Source organism: Rhinolophus hipposideros (assembly GCF_964194185.1).
Source record: "Rhinolophus hipposideros genome assembly, chromosome: 16".
Taxonomy (NCBI): domain Eukaryota; kingdom Metazoa; phylum Chordata; class Mammalia; order Chiroptera; family Rhinolophidae; genus Rhinolophus; species Rhinolophus hipposideros.
In genome coordinates, this window is record NC_138062.1 from 42,228,407 (window position 1) to 42,243,486 (window position 15,080).

Sequence of the window (15,080 nt, forward strand, 5' to 3'; positions counted from 1 at the left end):
ACTTGGTTGTATAGTATAGTATATTATAAATTAATGTTTTATTTGCCTCACACATACATACAACCACCTGTTCATGACTATATTATCACGAAAACTAAGTTAACGCAATCAGTGTTTCCACTGGATGAATAAACAATCTGATTCAGCATGGTTGGCCTATGAAGGTTGACCTCCGTTTCTCAATATCAGCTTATAAAACAAGTATTACATAGCTATATATAAAATATATAAAATCGTATAAAACAAGTATGGTAAAAACCAAGTCAAATAAAACTCATAGGGAAAATATGGAAAAAAATGTGGTGATGGAGAAATAAAAAGGCTAAATTAATAAAATCAAGTTTCTGTTTGTTATCATATCATATGAAACTTTCTGAATAAACAATATATTCACAGATTTGGGAGTCTCTGTGGTGTGCACTAAGTTTATTTACTTTGTGTAGCTGAGGGAACAGGAGTAATATTGTTCATCAGAGATACGGACATCAGATTAAACTGCTTCACATGTCTTCAATTCTATAATATACCACTCTAGGCTGAGTAGCAGGATTAAATTATATAATAAGATTGTCTTCTTAAGGCATCGGCAACATGGGGTAATTTCAGAGGAGCCAGATCTGAGTTAGTGTATCAGCATCGTCACTTGCATTGTGACCCTGGACAAGTTGTTATTTCAGTAAATTTAGGATTTTTCCTTAGTAAAATGGGAATAAAACAGTATCAGCTTTATATGGATGTTGTAGGTGTCAAGAGAAAAGTTTGAGGAAAGGCACATGGAACTTGCTCAGTAAATGTTAGCTTCCTTCAGTCCTGAGAATGTCAGAATATGTAGAGTCTAAATAAATTATCAACCTAGTTATGCTATTAGGTTTATTATATTTTTGTACATTTGTCCAGTGGGGGACGCAGAGTTGAGGAGGGGTGTCAGCTTATTTTAATTATTTATGTATTTTATCTTATTTTTTTAGCTAATAAACCAGAGTCTCAATTCTTCAATAGGGCTGTCCTTCCATTTTACTTAGCATTTGACAAATCTTCATGATTTTAATGTTTGGGGCAGAGAGGCAGAGCTATTGTGCATAGAAATGCCCCAAAGGAAAATAAAGGAAATGAAACAACAATGTCAACAACAGTTGTGAAGAGAGCTAATGGAGAAATTTAAGGGCATTAGAATTATTTAACGTCCACAAGATAACTTGTGTAAGTTATAAGAAGCAAGTTCTTCCCAGTTCTTAGCTTACTCTCCAACAGGATTTGGCTTGACATTTGTTTTAAATAATTTAGGAATCACTTTTAGAGCCATGGTTTTTCAATTGTCTTTTGTTCCACTGATTCACAAAGCAGTAATGTATTAACTCTCTTGTTAAAGTAACTATGTGGGGCTTAAGGGAGTATTTAGGAACTGGAGAACAACAGTGTGTATAATTGGTAAACTGTTCAAATGAGATGGGCTTACATTAGAAGAGTAAGAATTCAGATTATATACAGATTAACAATGACTTGAGGAATTCACTTCACTGGCAGTGTTTACAAAAACTGCGATACTATAGATTAATAAATTCATAAGATCTTCAATTGTAATAGAACTTACCTTGATCTTAAGAGGTGAAGTGTTAAGGTTTTTCTACTTAGATTTATTTCATACAATAATTCTTCTTCATAAGTTTCCTGAAAAACAATATCCATTATGTGACTTAAATATGTGTTCATTTAGTGTGTGCTGGAGGTGGGTAGGGGAGTGGGAGGAGAGCGAAATTACAGGTCTTTCACAATCTACTCAGCAGCCCAGCAGTCCTTTCAGGCAAAATAATAAATACTGATAAAGCTGAATTTATAAAAGAGCTAATATATGGAAGATTTTGCTTTCAAGTTATTTTTTTATTTTTTTGATGGACTCTTTTTCTAGTGGCAAAATAAGATGAAATGAAATGAAAAAATACATATTGTTCCCATATCCAGAGATATAGAAATTACTACATGTCCTTCGAGTTTCAACCCTCCCCCAAAGAAATCTTCTGTTTAAGTATTTTAACAGTTTTGTGTATACCCTTTTATAGCCTACTTTCCACACAAAAACAAATCATGACCATGACCATTTTCCTATTCTAATAAATGTTTTTTATAGTATGTATTTTATGGCTGAAAACACAGTGTGAATTTATGTAATCTACAACTACATCAGAAAATTGATTTGGGGTATTTACTATAGTTAGAATTTTATTGTCAATAACATGGAAAATGTAAAGTTTTTGATAAATACTGCCAGATAACCCTAAAGAATGAAAGTGCAAAGTTAGATTTTCTTAGAAATTTATAGTGGTTCTTGTTTCTTTGTCTTAAATATTATCATAAATAAGGGTCTTTGGAATAATTAAATAACATTGTGATAAATTGTTTTCTTTAATGACAATTGGAATTTATATTTTCTTTTGTTTAGTTATTTGTATGTGAATTTCTAATTTAATATATTTTCACCATTTTTTTCTGGCTTTTATTTCTTTATGATTCATAAGAATTCTTTATAATTTAAGGATTTACAGTTATTGGCCATATATCTTACATATTTCTTTAGTTTATTGCTCATTCACTTATTCAGTAGCTATTATTTCAGGCACAGTGATAACATGAAAAATATATAGTGGACAAGTTAGAGGTCACTACCCACATGGAAGCCACAGATTGGCAAAAAAAGTAAACTAAGCAATTAATTGAGTATTATAAGCATAATAATAAGAGAAATACAGTGAATATGTCAGGATATTGAAAAGTGTCAGTGACAGAGAACAGCACATGCAAAAGTCCTGAGGTAGAAAGGAATTTGTCATGTTTCAGGGACAGAGAGAAATTCAATGCTGCTGGAAAATCAAGTGTAAGTTGAGTAGAAATGAGAAATGGAAAAGTAGAAAGAAGCTAAGCCATCTACAGCCTAGTAAGTCACTTAAGAGGATTTAGACTTTATCCTAAGAGCAAAGAGAAGCAAAAGGTTTAGGCAGAAAAATGAGGAAGTAAGTATGGTATTTTAGATTACTTTTATTATGGATGATGGATCAGCAGAAATCATGACTGTAGGCAGGAAAAGCATTTAAAAGGCTGTTGATGGAATATAGGTGATTTGAGCAGGACAGTGGCAGCAGGAATAAGGAAGAGTAGATAATTTCAAAGGATATTTACATGCTGGAATCTAAAAGGCTTAGTGATTAATGGGGAGGCAAAAGAGAGGAGTCAAGAATCACCTCAGGTTTCTGGTTTGTTTAACCATGCCACTACTGAAAGGAGGATCTTCTGAAAGGGGGCAGCTTTGAGAGAGGGAGAGGAGAGTCTTGTATTTGTTGAAAGTGAGGTGTGCATTAGTTAGGGCTTTTCTGACTGCAAGTTTAACGTAAAAACTGAACTGTATTATACAGACACAGTATTTACAGTGGTCAGGCAAAAAATCGGTGCTCAATCAAATAAGAAGGGTTGAATCCCATTTTATTTTTTTTATATTTTTTATTATTTTTTTTGAATCCCATTTTAAAATATGGTGACATTTACAGGTAGATACGTGTGTGTGTGTGTGTGTGTGTGTGTAACAGGATGGCATAATGAAACTTTTTTGAAATTTGAATGCTTGAATATGGATTTTATATTAGCTAATATTGAGAAAGTATTTTTAATATGGTCAAATGTGATAATATTACTTTTAATCTTGTCATATTGTCTTAAATAAAATTTTTAATTTTACTTGTTATTTTAGAATTTTATTTATTTATATTTAATTTTTAAATTTATTTTTATTTTAGAATCATTTTAGATTTGGAGAAAAGTTGGAAAGATAATAGAGAATTCCCACGTACCCCACCACTCAGGTTTCCCTATTGCTAACAACTTAACCTTACTATAGAATGCTTGTCACCACTAATGAACCAAGATTGATATTATCAATTACTCGTAAAGTCTACACTTCTACAGATTTTTAAAGTTTTTGTCTAATGTCCTTTTACTGTTTTAAGATGCCATCCAGGATATCATATTGTATTTAATTATCATGTTTCCTTAGGTTTCTTAGACTACGACAGTTTCTCAGACTTTCCTTATTTTTGCTTATTTTATTTTATCTAATTTTATTTTATTATTAGTTTCAGCATAGTGGTGACATTTATTAGTATAGCATAGTGGTTAGAAACTTAGATAACTTATGAAGTGGTCCCCCCATAAGTTTAGTACCCACCTGACACCAGACATAGTTATTACAATATTGATTATATTCTCTATGCTGTATTTTACATCCCTGTGATTATTTATATATATGTAATTACGAATCTGTAGTAGTACTTAATCCCTGCAAATGGTAAGATTTCACTTGGCCATAAAAAAGGCTTTCCTTATTTTTGATGACTGACAGTTTTGAGGAGTGCTGGCCAGGTATTTTGCAGGCTTTCTTTAGGTTTTCATGATGTCTTTCTCATGCTTAGACATGGAGATTTGGGAGAAAACAACAAAATAAAGTGCCATTTTCATCACACTATACCAAGAGTATATACTATCAACATGATTTATCACTGATGTAACATTTGTAAGCTGTCTCTACTGTAAAGTTATACTTTTCCTTCTTCCATATTTTATTCTGTGGCAGGAAGTCACTGTGCAGTGCCCAAGCTTAAAGGGTGGGAAGTGATCTCCATCTCTTGGGGAGAGGAGTACATACATCAGTTTTTTAATTCTTCTGTATGAGAGATTTGTCTATTATCCTCCATTTATTTATTAATTCAATCATTTATATCAATATGGGTTTATGGCTATTAATGTCTACTTTATGCTATGGTCTAAACTGTGTTATTAATTTCCTTGCTCAAATTGTCTCCTATTTGGCCATTGGGAGCTCTTTCAGTTGGGCCTGTGTTCTTTTAACATATTCCCATCAATGTTGGTTTGGGATTTTTTTGTTTGTTTGTTTGTTTTGAGAACTTCCTTACTTTCTGGTACTAAAAGGTGCTTTAAAATCATCTTGTATATTTCCTTCCCCAGACCAGGGTCATCGTGTATATTTATAATGGGAATTTTAATATCAGTCTTGATTAAGTCTTAAGACCAAAGATGCCAGAAATGCCCACCAGCTTTTACACAGGGGGTGGTGGGAGAAAGCTGGTTTTGGCCTCTAGCTGAGTATCAAACTTCAACCAATAGATGGTTTGAGAAGTTAAGAAAAGAATTGGAGACCAAGAGAAAGCCTATTTGTAAGTTGATTATTAGAGAAAAAGTGGTTCGGTGTTATTTCCAAATGGCAGCCAATGGAGAGTTGCTTTTTCATCATGTCAAGCCATGGGAAAGTGACCTCAACGGGACTGTTTGGAAGTTGAAATGTGCCTCACTTATGATTGAGAAACCTAACATGTGAGAACCTAGAAGGCTGGCTCCTCCAATGGAGGAAGGAAGAAAAGTCGTTGCCTTGGGAAAGGTTTACACTCTCAAGGAGGGTTGGGACAAAGTAACTGTCAGTGTTCTCTAAGGGCCAAATTAAAAACCTGTTTCCAAGTGCAAGTGCCTGATAATAAATACGTAAGGAGAGTCACTGAATGTCTTTTCAATTGGGGGGGGGGGTGTTGAAAATAACCTAATTTTGAAGCTTGTTCCCTATAATGTGTATTACATATTTTCTACAGAAATAAACATGTATTACTTTCGAAAATACAGTTTTAACTCTTTTTTAATGTTAACGCCTGAATAAACACCCTTCTAAGCAACAGGCCAAGTAGACATTTTTGTCCTGTGAAAGTTGTCCAACCTTGTTGCAGAATCTGTAAGATAAATAAGTCTGCGTATCAGATCACTAGGAAAACAAAATGCTCAGAGATTACAGTCCACGGGGAACCAGCCCAGAACAAATAAGGTTGCCTTACATTAGCCTGAAAAGCTGTCAGTGGAACTCCTCACATAAACTGGAAAATTTTAAATGGCACCCCGTAAAATCTGAACTTTCCTCTTTTTTGTTTCCTAATCTATCAAGGATTGCTTTCCTCTCACTCTCTACCCCCCACCCACCCAAGCACAGGCTGTAAGCCAATTGAGAGTCCTCGGAAAAACTGAGATGTCTGTCTTGTTTGCTTCTGATGGGAACGAGAGGTTGCTCTCTGCATGCCTGTGAAAGCAATGTCTTATTTATTATTTCAAAATCTTTACCTGTGTGTCATAATCATGGGTGTGCCAAACATCTCGCTTCTGTATCAGAGGAAGCCTTTTAGGGTAAACCAATTCTTGACTCTCTACTCCAAGTATTATCTTTTCTAAAAGGAAACAGAGGGAGAAAACATACCTAGCATTAACATTCACTCACAGCATTGGATAACAGAATTATTTTTATATAGCATTCACTTGCCCCCAATTACCAGCAAAGTGGAAACAGCAGTATGAAATAGCATCCTCACCTTACAGGTAAGGGAATTAAGACGGATATTTCCAAATTAGGAAAATATAAGTAACATAGGAAAGGAGGCGAAGAAATCAGGGTCCTTCAGCTTCTTCCATCTTTTCAACTTGTTCTGCAATTGTCACCTTTGTCATCTTATCCTTTTCATGTCTGTCCCTGGATTCTGTCACCTGTCAAAGCCTGCCCTAGAAAGTACTGTTTCAATGTGTATCACTGATTTTTATCTCCCATGGACAGTTGCATTCAAAGTCTTAATTCTCGTAGCTAAATAGAAGGCTTCACTTGTTGAAACGATTTTAGGTACTCTTCAATCAGTGCTACACATAACCTTCTGCACATTTTTTGCCACCCAAGTAAGAACTCTGGAAGTGGAGCCCTGCTTACCTCACTAAAGAAATATAGAAGAAAGAACACAGGAGTGTGGAATCTCCTCTTATTTGAATAAAAGTTTTACCAGTTTATTAGCAGTATGATGATGAGTAGCATATCTAATCTCTCTGATCTGTGGATATTAGTCTCCATTTCCTTATCTTTAAAGTGGAGATAACAATATGGGATTTTAAACATGCGAATATACAAAGTGGCTAATGGCTAGCACAGTGTCTGTCACATTACAGATATTCAGTAATGTCCACTCCTCCCTCCTTCTCACTGTAAATCAGAGCATTTAAGAGTAATATGGTATTTCAGAGACTCATAGAATCTCAAAATTAGCCATAATCTCGCCCAAGTCCTACGCTATGTTTTCAGCAAAATCATCAATGGATATCAATGTGTTTATCGGTAACAATTTAAACTTCATGAGTGAAGAGACAGTACTTCATAGCATAATAAGAAAACCCTTAGACATACCTTTAATTTGAGAAAGGAGTAAAATCATAAAAAATAAACTCCCGGGAAGCATTCTGAATGATTCTGGTAGAAAAGGGGCACATGAGATTGAGGGAAAAAGAAATGTTCTTCTTCCTGGCATCCACAGCAAAGATTAAGGACCTAACAGACAGACAGGCACCTTTGATCCAGCACAAGGAAGTGTTCCTTGATCATGTTACACAATTCACGAGGTGCTTAAGGCTAAAACCCAGAGGGTGGACGTCATGTCCCAATTAAAGGTAACCACTGAGGTGGTGGGGGAGAGTGTAGAGGGCTGAGCAGAGATCCCTACTTCATGCTGACTGTAAATAGGAGTCTAGGTGTATTAAAAATGCAAAAGTGAAAAAAAAATCATGCATGCCTTAGCAGAAATGATTGAAGAATGTTCATATAAACTTCGGTTGAAGAAGGTCTTTTACGCAGAATGCCACGTGTAGAAACTGCAAAGGAAAATTTGATAAAATAAAATAGAGTTATTGAGAGCTTTTATTTTCTAACTAAATGAAGCCCTGGGCCATGGGGGGCCTGAGGATAATGGCAGTCAGAGTGCTGTATGAAACAGGAGATGCCAATCCTTATTCTACTCCCACCCTGAAAAAAGAACCCAGAGAGTCATTAGGCGACAGGGGTAAATGAGGAAAAGTAACTTTATCTTTTCTCTACAGTTTTATTGAGACATAATTGACATACAGCACTGTTTACGGTGAACGGCCTGATGATTTGACTTACATATATTGACATATGATCACCAGGATGAGTTTAGTTAACATCCATCATTACATATAGATAGAAAAAAAAAAAGAGAAAGAATTTTTATTTTTTTGTGTGATGAGAACTCTTAGGATCTACACTCTTTACAACTTTGTTATATGTGAGTATCGTATAGCAGTAGTCACTACTGTCACCATGCTGTACCTTACATCCATGGTACTTCTTTATCTTGTAACTGAAAGTTTGTACCTTTTTACCACCTTCATCCAAACTTGTTTATGAAAACTTATTATGTGATAAGTCACAAATTAATTTAAATTAAAAGGAAAACTGCAGAATTGCATGCAACATATATAATAAAATGTGATGGTAAATATCCTTATAACATAGAACTCTCTTTTTTTTTATTATTATTGGGGAAGGGGAACAGGACTTTATTGGGGAACAGTGTGTACTTCCAGGACTTTTTTCCAAGTCAAGCTGTTGTCCTTTCAGTCTTAGTTGTGGAAGGTGCCATTCAGCCTCAAGTTGGTGTGCTTTCAGTCCTAGTTGTGGAGGGCGCAGCTCAGCTCCAGGTCCAGTTGCCGTTGCTAGTTGCAGGGGGCACAGCCCACCATCCTTCGCGAGAGTTTAATCGGCAACCTTGTGGTTGAGAGGATGCGCTCCAACCAACTGAGCCATTCGGGAGCTCAGCGGCAGCTCAGCTCAAGGTGCCATGTTCAATCTTAGTTGCAGGGGGCGGAGCCCACCATCCCTTGCAGGACTCGAGGAATTAAACCAGAAACCCTGTGGTTGAGAGCCCACTGGCCCATGTGGGAACCTAACCAGCAGCCTTCGGAGTTAGGAGCATGGATCTCCAACCGTCTGAGCCACTGAGCCAGCCCAATATAGAACTCTTTGAAGTCAATGCAAAAAAGAGAACATTAACAAGCAAATGTACACGGGACTTGTACAAACCAATCTGTATGTCTGTGTTCTTTTGTTACATTAGAAGAGATATCCCTTTGCCAATACAATTCCTTATCTGCTTTTGGGATTCTGTTTCCTTCCTTATCGCATATTACTGATTATTCCCCTAATAGTCCCATAAACTGAACCAATCTATGACAACTAGAAACTTTCTTTTGATAATTAAATAAACTCAAATCTTTCCCTTTCAAAATATCCTACCCTCAAACCTATATTCCACAGGCCCCTACTATTACCTTCTTTTTCATTCCTTTTTCAGATGAACTTCTCACAGTTTTTATTTCTTGTGGCAGTTTTCTCATCTCCAGTTCATCCTACCACATTCACTCTGGCATTCGCCTTTATTATTCTACGGATATAACTGACTAATATCTCCAATGAATTCACAGCTTCTACATCCAATAGGTGTTTTGGTTCCTCATCTTACTTGCCCTCTCAGCTGTTTCTGGCACTGTTGACCATACCCTCCCCCTTGAAATATTCTATTTAGCTCTCTCGGTACACAGTCTTCTTAACTTCTTTCTAGATCTGGCAACTTGGGAGGGTATCCTCTTTTACTCAACCTTTGAATTTTGGAGTTCCTTAAGATATTATTCTATGCTGTGTTTCCATCTAACTGTACATTTATTTCAAACCATCCCCTCTTCTGTTGAATTATCATCTCTCTGTCATGCCTCACCTTTTATACCTCTAGTCAGCTGAGTGATAGATCTTTATAGCCAACTCTCAACACCATCACTGGGAGGTTCAAAGCCCCTGCAAACACAATATGTACGGCCATCCCGACTTGTTTTCTGTCTTACTTAATGATGTCATCATTCATTCCACGTTGCAGGTCTGAAACCCAGTAGTCATCATGGACATTCCTCATAATCAATCCATCACTAAAATAAAGTATGTTTATTTCACCTTCTACTAATATCTCATCCACTTTTTTTCCCAGCTCTTCTGCCTCCATTCTAGTACAAGCTACCACAAACTCTAGCTACACCACAACAAGTGTGGTCTTTTCAAAATACACATCTGACCATGTCACGTGTTTGTTGAAAAGGCTTCAATCGTTTTTCACTGGTGGTCGCATTAAGACTCACTTGTCTTTAAAGCCTCAAAAGGTAAATTTCCTGCCACTTTTTAACTCTGTGGCTTTGGGAAAAGTATGAAACCTCTCTGTACTTCTGGTTTCCCATCTATAACATGGGAATAATAATATGTATCTGCTAGGGATGGTGTGAGTGTTAAGTGTATCTGTGCTGACAGGCAATCTTACATCCCGTTTCACTCACTCTCCAATTCTCTTAGTTGACTATTTTACATTCTCCCTTCTCTCCTCAAATCTGTATTTCATTGAGAAAAAAGAAGCCACCAGAAGAAAAAAATTCCCCTTCCCCCCATTATCACATTTACCTTACTATCAAGATGAGTGCCAATACAGACTAGTTCTCTCCTTTTTCTATGGATGTATTGCCTTGTCTCTAAAGTCTGCTACTTCAAACATATTGGATCCTATTCCTTCTTGTCGCCCGCCCCCCCCAATGTCATCACACCAGCAATTGTTTTTTTTCCCCTGTCCTTATCATTTCAATTAGCACACATACAAGCATGCTGCGATTTTTTTCTATCTTTAAAAATATATGTATTTCTCTTTTTACATCACTCTCCCTTTTTTGTCAGCTACTATCCAATTCTTGAATTCTTCTAATAACAAAATTTCTTGAAAGATGAGTGTGCCTTTTGACTACAGTTCCTCTCTCCCCACTTTCTCTTGAAATTACGGCAGACTATTTTATCTTTAACTCAACAAAACACTTCATGTCTATGTTGCTAACGATGTGCACCTTGCTATATCCGGCTATTGATGCTCCATCTTCACTAACTTGACCTTTGGGACACTTGGGACAAAATTTGATGTCTCTGCCTCAGTTTTCTCATTCTCCAAAATGAACGTAACAATTGTATCTAACTCATAGCAGTTACAGTGAGGAATAAGTGAGGTAATTTATTTAAATCATTTAATAGGAGTGCCTCCTGCACATTAAAAGCTAGATAAATGTTAATTTTTAAAGAGGTGTATAAATATTGGTTTGGTTTTTATTACTTTTTATTTGCCAGTTTCTTCCACTTTTCTTTCCTCCCTCCCTCCCTCCCTTCCTTCCTTCCTTCCTTCCTCCCTCCCTCCCTCTCTCCCTCCCTCCCTCCCTTCCTTCCTTTCTTCTTTCCTTCCTTCCTTCATTTCTTTCCTTCTCTCTCTCTCTCTCTCTCTCTCTCTCTCTCTCTCTCTCTCTCTCTCTCTCTCTTCAGGTTCTCTGACTTCTCTTTATTCCAACATGCTATGCTTCCTCCCATTAAAGGGCCCCTGGACATATTTGCTTCTCTACCTTAAGTCCTCTCCTCTCCTCTTTGTGGCCATATTAATTCCTCATTCTTCAGTTCTCAGTTCAAGGATCACTGTCTCAGGAAGTCCTTTCCTAACCCCAGAGTCTAGACCAAGTTTTCTTCTGAAACAAGATTCTCTATTTTTCTGAAAAATTATGTTAATTTATCACACTTACTCATCTAATTATTTGCTTATCTGTGTCCTACAGCAGACTATACTTTCTAGAAAGCAAAGATTCTGCTTGCTTTTGATTCCTCTGGTACCACATACCTAGTAGTGTCTGGCATATAGATACCGTGTTCAACATAAATTTGTTGAATGCAATGAACTAATTTGCAATGTGATTATTGTCTAGTTACAGCCTCATGTATTTCCAGAAATTTTGAACATAATTAAAACAACTTTAATCCAAATGATCATTTGATTCTACTGATCAGTAGAATTTTTGACACTTTTTCAGGTCAATACAAGAGACGGTTGAAGACTGATGGGCATACTCAGTGTATTTGACTGGTTACCCAACACTCATCCACATGTCAAACGGAACTTATCAGCTTCATTCATGGTGACAGCTGAAAAGAGCATATTAAATTAGGTGATAAGAACTGTAGTAAGCTTGTCTTTGTTACAATTAAAATTGTGGAAAATAGAATAAAGAATTTTAGAAATACCAATTCTGGAATCTCAATTACTTATGGTGTCATGTCAAATGACAAGGCTTTAAGGCATTTGTCTGCTGTCTTTGAGCAAGTTATAGCTAGGCTAATTTTCTAGCACATCTAAAATATTAAAGATATGGCATTATCTATGATTAGCTCCAGTGAAACAATCAAGAAAAATTTTCGTAACTTACTCAAGCCACACAGTCAACAAATGGAAAGCAGAGACTAAAAGAAATTTTCAACCTGGTTCTGTGCTTTTTATAATACACTGGTGCTTTTTTTTTTTTTTTTTTGAGGGGAAATAAGCTTTATTCTTTTTCATAATCATTCTGTCATCAATTTTTCAACTTGGAGAACATTGTACCTCAATTCCAAACTCTACCACGTGTCTAGTTGGGAACAGTGCAATATTATAAGTAGTCTATAATTTACTGTCACTCAGGTCACATCTTTCTGCGTTTAAATTGACATGATCACTACATTTCAATAAAGCTTAAAAACACACACCCGGAAACAGATTTCAATATCAACGAGACTCTGGAGAGTCCAATTGACAGGGAAAAGCATAATTTAAAGAAGATTAGACAGGTATGGGGATGGTCTGTTCCCTTCTTATGTCTCAGCTACAAATTAGGGAAGCAACTCTCAGAAGAGGTTCTCTCATTTACTCCCATCCTGGTTTCCATGAGGGGTTGGAGGTTGTAGATGCTTGTGTTCATTCCTTATTGCTACTCAGACCAGCTCTTTACAAAATAGTCAACCAGGAAGATTTGTCTCAAAGGCCTCTCAGCTTTGCTCAGAGCTCGCCTGCTATCTCCTTTTGCCCTCTCTCACAATCCAGACACGGCCCAGGCTTGCCCTCCTGAGTTTCCTGCTCTCCCTCTTTCCCTGAATCCTGCCCCCTCTCTCCTAGCTTGCAACTTGGACAGCAATCCCTCAGACCTTCGTAAGGACTTAAGGGAGTAAATGCACAATGGTGAAGGCCCAGGAAGGATGACACATGATAAAGATTATATTCCAAGGGAGACAGAAGAGGCCGCCCACTCTGCAGACACAACATGCTTCGTCTACCATCTTTGTAAAGAGAAACATAAAGAAAAGGGGAAACACAGTGAAGTGAATGAAGAGAATGAAGAAAAAGATCTTGTTCAAACTATAACAGTACTGGCAAAAGCTTCCCATAGAAATACAAATTAGCAGTTTCTGTCTGACTTTAAAAAGAAATGTCATTATAAAGTACTCCAAAACCACATTAATCATGGTTAACTTGTCCTTCTCTTCCTAGAAGCAAATTTCAGCCCATTAATTGTGTTTTAAGTGCATTGAAAAGAACATTAGATTCAGAAACAGGAGCTCCATGTTCTCCTGTGACTAAAATTCTTTTACTTCTGGCAAATTACTTATTTTCTGGGCCTTAGAGTCTTATTTATAAATTGGGATGGTTAGACTGTTTGGTCTCTAAGATCTTTCTTTCTTTCTTTTTTTAATCAAGATGGTATGATTCCATGCTTTTACTGCTTTTTGTTCCCTTTCCTCAGTTCTTTATTGTAAGCGGAAATTTTGATTTGCCAGAATAATGACAAATTGTTTTTTTGTCATGTTCATACTTTCCATTTCTAACCACAGATTTATCAATTAATATGCATAGTAAATGTCATCTAATAAATACAACAAGAGTCATAAAAAAATTGACTCACTCTGCCACCCAAAGAGCAAGGCTATTGCTGGGGAATGGCAGACCCAGATTAAATGGAGTGTGTGGTAATTTCACCTCTTAATTCTGATACATTACTTAGTTCCATTAAACAAATTAATTTAATATTCCTAGAGTTTTCATTTCCTCGTGGTAAATTAGGGATAATAGTGCTTTCTATGCAGAATCACTATGTAGATTAAGTATGGCCAAATGTAAGGAAAAATAAATTATCATGTCCAGACACATTTTGCAAAATATTTTAAGATTACCAACTGAAAAACAGTAAAAGCTTTACTATTAACAAAGTGACCATTTGGTTGGTTGGCTGCTCCTTTTATCAGCACCCTATGTGACCTCTCCCACGTAGCTAGCTCTCTTTTCATCTTCCTCCAGATTCAGCTGAAACATCTGTTTCAGGGTTGATTGACTAGAACTCAGAGTACATTTGTCAGTCTTTTGTGGCTTAATCATATTCTTCATTTCATGCCGCCTTACTCCTCCAATTTGACAAAAACGAAAAATCACTCTCTTGGGAAAAGGGCCACCCCCTGTCCCCCTTTCCTGAACCCTCGCAATCTTATACCACCTTCTCCGTAATATTTCTGTTACCCATCATAGAACAGCTGTTCCTTCTAATCCCTGACTCCTAAAATTCTGCCTAGCTCTTTCTCACAGTCTGTATGTTGGTGTGTGAGAAGCTTTCAGTGAGTTTTTTCTCTTTTCTCCACTTGTTTTGGTAGACCAGAGGTAGTGAAGTCTGAGTTCTTTATTAAGTTTGTTTAGATCTTGATAAAGTGCTGTAGCTGAAGTACCATGCTCTCAAACACTCACAATGCCAGGAAGTATTAGTACAATTTTCCTTTTATAGTCTGAAATATTTGCAAGCCCTCTGAAAACAGAGACTGTAGCTAACACTCACGTGTCTCCTACCGGGTCTAACAATTCCAGACCTTCCACACTGTTGGGACTCAAAAAAATAGTAGACTGAGGAGATTAATTCGTCATAAGTTCATTGCTGCTCTCAGTTTATAGAGTAGATGATCAAAATTATAGATTTTCTACGACTGAAAAAGCTCTCTTACAACTCTAATTTTCTTCAAAATTCAAGCTTCCCTGGTTCTTTCTATAGCTAACACAAGGCTGCTTAAAAGCCCCAGAGTCACCTGTGACCAGGAGCTAGGCATGGACCAACAAATATTAGGAGCTGAGGTCGTATTGCTATTTCTAATAGTTTGGATATCTATCATGCCTTTCTTCGGAAAATTGGAGTGAATGTGATAAGATCTCTCTAGTCTACCCATTTAAACTCTGTAGATTGCTTTCTCCCACAATCATACCTTCCGGCACAGCTTGATCTCCGTGGGCTTGTACCAGTAGCACCCCATCCAT

At 36.6% G+C, this 15,080-nt stretch overlaps 1 protein-coding gene across 1 annotated transcript in view; it reads right to left on the reverse strand.

Annotated features, from left to right (window-relative positions):
- The window catches only part of ADAM7 (ADAM metallopeptidase domain 7), a gene marked incomplete at both ends in the record, with an annotated part of 57,635 nt that extends 42,555 nt beyond the window's left edge, over positions 1 to 15,080 (reverse strand). Inside the window, 3 exons of the mRNA XM_081077379.1 lie at positions 1,592 to 1,668; positions 6,160 to 6,263; positions 15,029 to 15,080. Of these exons, the coding sequence (XP_080933505.1) occupies positions 1,592 to 1,668; positions 6,160 to 6,263; positions 15,029 to 15,080 (233 nt within the window). The remainder of the gene's footprint in view (positions 1 to 1,591; positions 1,669 to 6,159; positions 6,264 to 15,028) is intronic.